Source organism: Aplysia californica, unplaced genomic scaffold (assembly GCF_000002075.1).
Source record: "Aplysia californica isolate F4 #8 unplaced genomic scaffold, AplCal3.0 scaffold00445, whole genome shotgun sequence".
NCBI lineage: Eukaryota > Metazoa > Mollusca > Gastropoda > Aplysiida > Aplysiidae > Aplysia > Aplysia californica.
Genome location: NW_004797715.1, coordinates 376718 through 385738, shown reverse-complemented (window position 1 = coordinate 385738; position 9021 = coordinate 376718). Strand labels below are relative to the sequence as shown.

The window sequence follows — 9021 nt, the reverse complement described above, 5'->3', positions numbered from 1 at the left end:
GGTTAGACTAGGAACATAATTCAAACTCTACTCGTACACAAAAGTGAGGCAGCGTGGTGAAATCAGGCGCTCGTCAAAATAACGAAATCGGAGAAACAGGCATTTCCGCTGGTGTGGGAAACTTTATCGAATTTATTTTTTTGAAGGGGGTGGCTTAACCTCTTTTATGTCCATGATAAAACGTATTTCCATATCATGTTTTACCGAAAACTTTGATTAAAGGTACACAATATGTCAGTTTCCAGTTTTCAAAGACTCTTTAGCTGTTACAGCTTAGCTAATGAATTGCCCAACTTTGGAGGCCATTTTCTCAGCTATTTTTACCACTGAAACCAGGCGATATTTTGAATCCTATTCAAGATAAATAGATATTTATTTCACTGGAAGCAAGGCAAATAAATCAGCTTTCAGGTGATACCAATAAATCCATATGCCCAAAAATTGACGAGCGCCTGATTCCACGATGTCGTGACACAATGTCCTATTCCACAGTGGCAGATAATACATTCTGTTACACAGCATCCAGCCTAAATCAGTCTGAAACAATGTCGCACACAACGTGAACAGGGACTGAAAACCCTTCGCATATAATGTTGACAAGGAGCAGAGTGTTGAATCTGGAGAGTGCCGTGCAGCTCTCCTTAGCACGATTATGTGGTTCGCCAACCTCCCAGAAAGATACGTCAACTTCAACACCAGAGGGCCACAGGTAAGTTCCATCAGTAACCAGGTCATTGGCTCCCATCCAGATGAACTCAGCTGAGATACAAACAGAAAAAAAATATGTTAATAAATCGTATTTATTTTTGTCCTTTAAAAAGCTTCACATCTTTAAAACAAAATGTTTCTTTTTTATTTTCTTAATGTTTTTGTTACCACAGAGGAAAATGAACATCTCTGAAATATATTATCATCACAGAACACCCCCCCCCCAAACAAAAAACAAAACAAGTATGAAAACAAGACTATTGATACGCCCCTCCCCCTCCCCCTATTATTTTTCCAACCCCACCCATTTTTTCTTCCTCACCCCTCCCCCGCACCCTCTCCCACAGAAAAAAACAACAAAAAATATCCCCGAGGGAAAATAACAACTAAACATATAAGTTAATATTTATATAGATATTTTTCTTGGTGCTTGAAATAGAGCAATGCACACTATGGGGCATCGATCTGATAATGGTTCACTTATGCCGACACATACCCTTGCTTACAATTTTGTATTGGCCACATAACAATTATTTATTTCGTCCATTCGTTACCTGTCTGTCATTAGCACACATCAACTGAAATTCCTAGATGAAGAGGTGCGGAATATCTTGTTAGTACTAAAGAGATTACAGACTGGGAATATTTTTATGGTTATTGTATTCTATTTATAAGATGATTTCCCTTTTTCCTTTTCTGTCTTTCTTGTCCACTTTTCTCAATCATTCCCCTCGTTCCTATCTCCTGTCTTCTCCCTGTTTCAGTATTCTCATTCAATCTTAAGAAGAAAAAAGATCGTGACAGTGTGCACACCTCTAGAAACAGTTATTAAGTAGTCCCCTTGAACGGAATGTAAGACTACTTGTTTTTTAATTTGTGCACACAAAAGTGCAATTTATTAACACTCCCAAATTTTGCATCACATACATGGCAACTTTAAACGAAATTCTTTCTCTCTTCCCCAAGAGAAATATTCTTTTTTTTTTTTTTCTTTTTTTTCTGGTATCTTGGTCTATTTTGTCGATACCACGTTGGTCTATATGCAAACCTCTTTAATCTGACTGTCGTCCGTCTGTATGAGTCTCCACCTTTCAACCCCCCCCCCCCCCCCGCTAAATTAGGGTTGTAAACTCTCAGCCTGGAAAATATCCAGCTCGAGATCGCGTGCAAAAGGTTTATCGACCCACGTTCTTCGTTATATATAAGACTGGTTGAAAAGGCTCAAAATACCTTTTTGACAAAAAAACCCAAACAAACCCCAGCTAAAGCCTGTATCTGTAAGACACCGGACTACTGATAGTCGAGATTGCACTATTCTTAGTTTGAATATTTTTATTTGTTTATTGATTGATTTATTGATTGATTGATTGATTTATTTATTTATTTTAGCGTGATCAGGATATTTCAATGTCACCCAGTTTCGTAGCCTAGCGTTTAGCATTAAGAAATTTGGAGTTAGCTTTCTTAGTGGTCTATATTACGATTATTTTAAGTGCCAAGCTAACTGATACTCACGCGGTGTAAAGATAGAAGCGATGGCTGCCATGTTTGCTAGTGTGTCCGCCTCTGGCAACTGACCACCCATAGCCTGACACACGCTCTCGGCCTCCGAGTGAGAATCGGTGTTGGTGCCGGTGTCGTGTAGACAGTGCTGGCGTCCGAACACCGTGATTGTAGAGTTGCATTCATAGTTCGTCTAAAAAAGATAAATAAAATAATATGAAATGTAATAAAAAGGAAAAGAGGCATAGTACGCTTATCCTCCCACGTCCTCTCGCATCATCACAACGACTAAGGTACCGTAACTCTTGTTTCCACTGCTTCTTTTTTTGTCATCAGTTATTTCTGTTTGATTTTCTGTACGCTGCGTTTCTGATATTCTCGAGACATGTCGCGTCTCCTAATTCTAATTCAAACCAAACCTTTGCTTCAGAGGACTGGAGTTTGATTCTTTTTTGGGAGAATGATACATGTTTTCAGGGGCGAAGCGTCTATATAATCAAATAATCACTGCTTCCCTTTCTAATTTTGAAACATTGTCGCTGTCAAATTCATCCTTAAACGTAAACCTCATAAATTAAATGTCAAAAGACGTTCGTAATCAACAAATAAAGTGAGGCTGGAATAGAGTTGAAGGGAACATGTGCATGGCAGTCAAAGCTGTTTCATTGCCACATATACCCTGTTCACCCCTTTGGGGCCACAGTTAAAATCAATCACCAGCCTTGATTAAGTAAGCTAACTAACACTGGTCGAGTCTACCTCACAAATGTGAGGGGAACTAACTCTTAATAATCTCTTGACTGCTGCTTGTGCTTGGGTTTTTTTCCTCGACTTTTTACCGTCCTATAATCAGATCGTGACCTCGATTATGACACCAGCTCCTGGCCGCGAAAGGCTAACAAAAACAGCCAAATGTGAAATTTAAAAAATAATAATTGTCATGTTCTACCAAAGAGTTAGACTCACTGGTAGATCTATAACATATAGATCTAGTACTGACATCTCTGCTTCTTTGCTTTATGTTTATGTATTCACATCTAAAGTTAAGTTTAATCTTAGTGGGAACTGACATTTAATAAGATACTTTCCCGATTATTTTGGCGGTTGAACATACAATATGAATTCCGGATTTGTTTTCATTCACAACTCAGAGTCGCCGCCTCGAGTAAGATTCTTGTGTGATATCTACAGGCCCTATCTGGTCCCATTTCACTTTGATTACCCTGTCAAACAAGTCAGCCTTCGCCCCTGCATGTTTTGATTTTCTGTTGGGACGTTGGATCCCTCGCTCCAGGCTGGCCCTGACAGGTAGGGTCGGAGCCGCCTTCTACATGATCTAAAGTTTGTCGTCGATGGAAGCGTAATAGAGTCAATATTTGAAGGGGTTAGAATTAGAAAGGAGTTAAGTGCCATTGGAATGATTTCGAGAAAAACGCAACCCCCCAACAAACGTGATATTTTAAAATGTGCGCTTGTGTAACATATTTGATATCAGTGCATGCGAATTTTTTTTACTTAAAAAAATATCGACCCTGTGTTGCATTACGATGACAAGTAAAAGATTTATGGCGAAAAAAACAATGTCGGAAACAGAAGGGGTCTAACTCCACAAATGGACTTAACCCCTTTGGACTGTTCTTATTTTAGACTTGTTTGTCGAAGTTTTAGTGATGCCTTTGATAGAAATGTGGTTTCGCATACAATTTGAAAGACTTGTTTGACTGAACCTTCAGATTGGCCCATTTGCACGTGTAAATTGGATTTTAGGCAAGGTATACTTTACATAAGCCATGCTATGCGGAAGTCATAAGAGGGGTCTAACTTCATACGGATGGAGTCCATTACGTGTAAAAGATTGCCAATAAAACGGCAACAACAAACACACTTTTCATGACATTTACGTTGCTTTTTATTTTGTAATGCCAAAGTGGAACGGGTAAAAGATATATTACTCGTTTAAATAAATGTACAACTGAAATGGAGACTTTATTCAGGAAATCTAGGCAAAACCCATTCGTTAAGCATTTTCATACTCTAAAGAACGGAAGAAAGAAACAACTTTCTGCTTTTTTGCCAACTTGATTTGTGTAGGCAGACTTTGGCCTCCCACAGCAATCTTTGTTCCTCTTTAAAAGATTTTGAACTTCTTCCATGGTTCAGCTTTGTTCAAATTATACCTGCACAAAACCAGGATGTGCTTTGTATTCAATACTTGTGCCTTCATTATTTAGTTCGCCACTTTCGCCATACAGATAAACTGCCTGTCCTCCATTAATCTTAAATCCTTGAAGGGTTGTTTGATAGCATGATAAGAACGGATTTAAAATCAAACATATGTCCTTTGCTTCCACGGCTTCCACTTTGAAATGGTTGCTTGGTTGAATTAGCTCCTAAATGTCCATGTAGTCATTTGGTACCTTTGGAAGTCATTCTTGTTTGTATGTGTCTATATGTGCAAAATTCCTGTCACAAGGAAAGTACGTATGTCTACGTGTCAGGAGTTGTGGTCTATGTTCTAAAACGCTTTTGTTCAGAAAAAGACAGAAGGAAATAGATTACTCTTTTATTTTTGTTCTGTCCTGGGCACCCGTCCCTTAAAAGTAATATGTTTCAATTTCATTGGTGAGAGCAGTGAACTGAAATGTGGTTCAGACAAGTTGCAGCTGCATTACAACCCCGACGATCAGAGAATCCAGGCCAAATATGTGATAGCTTTTCCTTTGCTCAAGTTATGAATTCCGATATTATACGTCCATAACTGCTGTACAGAAAATGTCTCCACCTGTAATCGTCGGTGTCGGAAGATCTTACTGAAAGCCAAATGCAAAGCCTGCACTTTTATTATCTCCTTTCGTCTCTTTTGTTATCCCATGAACGACATTGGGCATTCAACCGTTTTGGACTTTATTTCCCCCTTTCAATATTATTTTGTCAGTGTCGTCAGATGCTGCATTTATTGAAATTTTCAACCAGTCGCATAATGTACATATTACATATCATAAACAAATCTTATACATTAATACCCAGAGGGCTGTTGAAACTTTAATTAGCTGAATTTTCCAGAATGCACTTTATGCGTCTATGTTCATGTGGATAAATCCGAAACATGATGAGGAACTGATGAGAGTTTACATTTTAAAATAATTAAGTATGTAAAATTTTGTGTTCCTGTGACGCTGTCTGAAGCAAAGTCTATTAATTCACTTGTGGAGTACGGACACCAGCTTTGATGGATAGGCTGACAGTATAACACAGGCTCTCAAAAACATTTGTCGAAAGTATTATGACAAAGCTGTTGGGCAGATTTACCATAGCTAGGTAGGCCTATGTAAAATCAGAAACCATAATCAAATCAATAAAGTAAAAGATTAAGCCTGTACAGAAAGCCTATAGAGCCTTGCTTCTCTTTCGGGACCTTAACTAGAATCACTACGAAAGCCAAACACAAGTCTAACTAAACAATATGTCTTTGTTTGGAAAGCTTGAAATTGCGTTTCCTACTATCAACAGCCCTCAGAGAATCAATTCCCAAGTAACAGCTTATTAAGAGCTAGTAATTATACACTGAAGTGGCTAAACATTTATGAAAATAATACTATTATATTTTGGGTAAGGTTAGTTAAGGTTTTCGTAACAATGAAGGCCTGTCCTATGCTGTATGAGGACATGGTTTTTCTTGGTTTGGCTGATGTTTCAGGAAACAGATTGTGAACTGCACACCAGCGGGGGATTATATCCCTCAGAATAGTTAACGAGGAACTGTGTAGCACCAGGAGAATCTCTAATGTACCATCTCTGCTTTAACCAACCCCCGTTTTTTTCTTCTATTTTTTTCCTCCTCACCTAAGTGGATGGCCAGCCTTCGAGTTGAGCTGTTTCTGTCTATAAGAGCCTTAAACTCACATTTTAAGCATCCAGCATAAACAAAAAATCAACTCGACAAAATAGACTCTCACTTTGTTGTTCTTGTAGACGACTGCTGAGTTCAAGGGGTCGCTGCAGGACACCATCGAGTGAGACGGGATATGCTGCAAGCTAGTGAGGACTGCGCAGTTTATGCTTGAACTACCTTGCGGATTGACCACAATGGCGACGCATGTGTCAAAACATTTCACCGCGCACTCGGCTTTTGTCTGTACAGATGTGAAGACGAGTGAGCCAGTAAGGTTACTGGGCGATGCACAACTGTACTTTTGGAGCAGAACCTGGTGTGTAGCTGCTTCGACGTTGTACAAAAATAGGAGGCTGAGGTGAGCAAAGGTATGAAGGAGATGCACGTCTCGCTTGACAGAGGAGGCCATACCTGTTTCTGGGGATGATACATTAAAATGAACAGTGTATTTCTGTGATATCGTATGGGATAGGTTAAAGATAAAATAAGATAGGATAAGATAAGATAAGGTAAGAGCTAAGTAACATTTACTATTGTGCAGTTGTTGACAGTGACAGTCAAGGCTCATGAACAGAATATCATTACTTATACGTTATATAAGATCTTCGTTTGCATTTTTGATGAAGTATGTCTTTCTTTCCCCCTCCTTTCACGTCCTCGCCCAATACAACCCTTCCGCACCTACTTTTACCTGTCTCTTTTTCACTTCTCCTCCCCCCCTTTCTCTCTGTCTCTCTCTCTGTCTCTCTCTCTCTCTCTCTCTCTCTCTCTCTCTCTCTCTCTCTCTCTCGTTCTCTCTCTTGCCCTTTCCGTTCCCGCTTTCTCATTCACATTTCAACCCGCACGCAAACATGTACAATACACATACATTTAGAAACACACGCAGTACAAAGGTTGGGCCCCTCTATTGGGATCCGCCCCAGCTAAGACCGAATCAAGTTAGGTGTCATGGGTATGGCGTGGAATGGTGGAATGGGGTTAACATTCCATTCAACGCAGACTTTATCTTTCCAAAACACAGCACCCCAGTTTTTGTCCACCTTTTATTACAAGGGGCCTCTCTGGAGTCCAGAATTTTGGTTCGCCTGACCATGCCTAGTTTTCCTTATAAAAGGTTTGGTTTCAAGCATCTTTTTCTTTCAAGCACACGTTTGAAATTAAGTATAAACTTCTCTACCCTTGAATTACATACAAAGTTCTATCTGCTCAGTGCCCAGTTTTGAGGAATTTGTTGTCAAATATTTAGAGTTTGACATCATGCCAAGCTATTTCGAAAGCAACTCTTTGAAAATCTTAATAAAAACTCCGAATAAAGAAGAAAAGAATTTAATTTTTTTTAAAGATAAACAACTCCGAATAATCTTTCAGTTTTATTGGAGCAGATAGAACATTACTTGGTTTCTGACTTCATGGTCTTAGTATCTCAAAACGGGGAAAATATCAGATAGAAGTGTGCAATTATAAGGTAGTGACTTGTCAAAAAATACAATCGGAATGTGTTACCAGCCTCATTTATAGTGAACCGAAAGGTGTTAAACAAAAATCCAAGGCAAGACCACGAGCAAAAAAGATATGCGTGAAATAAAATTGGGTGCTGGTCACATAAACACTTAATTTTGATATAAAGTAGAGTCCGCAATATATTGTTCTGTAGTCCTTAATAGTTTGGTAGGCTGCATATTTAAAGTCTGTCTTATGACAATAATGAGCCAAAAGGGTGAAAAGCAACATACAGTTAATCTCTTATACCCCCCCCCACCCCCACACACACACAATTATTGCGCGCCAGCTTCGCTTTCAGTTACAGCCAGGTTTTACCAACCCACAAAACGGAACGCCCATATAAACAGAGTATTTGCGCCTTTGGACTGCTGCCCGCCATCCGCCACCTGTCTGAGTTTTAAGGTCCCTTTTAGAGTAATGTAAAGTTAATCCGCTATACCAACAGCGAATTGCCGCCAGAGGCCAATATTATTTATCCACTAAAAACGGCGCACGGCAATCACTCGGTGGCTGTTTGGTCAATCTTTCCCATGCACGTTTCAGAGACTTCAGCCTATTTCTGACATAATTTGTCGCCGATTTGCTCCTGATTTGTGCTGATTATTTTATACTATTATTCCTAGGCTTTGGCCAATATCTAAGAAAAAAAAGTTGGAATAAAAGTATAAAGTCACCTCGAAAGATTCTTGAAATGAAAGTTTAAAGTCGCCTGGAGAAGCTCCAAAGGAACCATGCCTCCTCGACTTGCCGGCGAAATATCTGGCGTTGTCAGACACCAGCCCGATGACCAAAATTGTGGCTGAGGTCCGTGGGGGATATATGGTAAGGTAAAAGACTCATAGTACAACACGGAATATCTGAGGCAGCCCGAGGACTGGCGAGTATTGGTTCAAAAGCTATACGTCTACATAGTCCTTGAAACATAATATAACCTAATCTAACTCGGTAGAAATTTTTCATTTGAATTTACGCAAGTTCAGCTAGAGCTGTACATGTAAATTGCTGCTACTCGTATTCCCTGAGTATGGCAATCGCGCATTGCAGATCTAGATGAGTGTAGACCTAGATGGCCATATTTTGTCTGTAGTTTGTGTCACTCTGGTCAAGATGGCAAGCGGTGCTATCCCATTATACTGCCAATCCCATTGTCCCACTAACTTCATGATCGTCCCAATGTAGGTGGTATAACGGGGTTTGACTGTAGTTATATCAAAATTATTCTCACAAGCAGGTTCTACAGTCCTGTCATCGTATTGTTGGCACGTTTGCAACAAGATTACCCAGCAATGGCTTATTCCACGTGGTGCCCGTGGCATGAGAAGAACTCTTAGATGGCTGATCGATGCCTGAATAGTCAATAGCCTTTTTTCTTTAAAACAGTATAATTCGTGTTTAGCTTTATTATTATTATTATT

General features: G+C 39.5%; 1 protein-coding gene across 2 annotated transcripts in view; it reads right to left on the bottom strand.

The window, feature by feature from the left end:
- Positions 1–399: 399 nt before the first annotated feature.
- LOC101852715 overlaps positions 400–9021 on the bottom strand; it is a 19839-nt gene continuing 11217 nt past the window's right edge. The window contains exons 2-4 of one of the 2 annotated variants that reach the window (XM_005104993.2): positions 6168–6520; positions 2224–2404; positions 400–759 (exon numbers count right to left, since the gene is read on the bottom strand). In XM_005104993.2, coding sequence (XP_005105050.1) covers positions 533–759; positions 2224–2404; positions 6168–6520 — 761 coding nt within the window. In that variant the 3' untranslated portion in view covers positions 400–532. The remainder of the gene's footprint in view (positions 760–2223; positions 2405–6167; positions 6521–9021) is intronic. The other variant, XM_035971492.1, reaches the window with a different exon arrangement.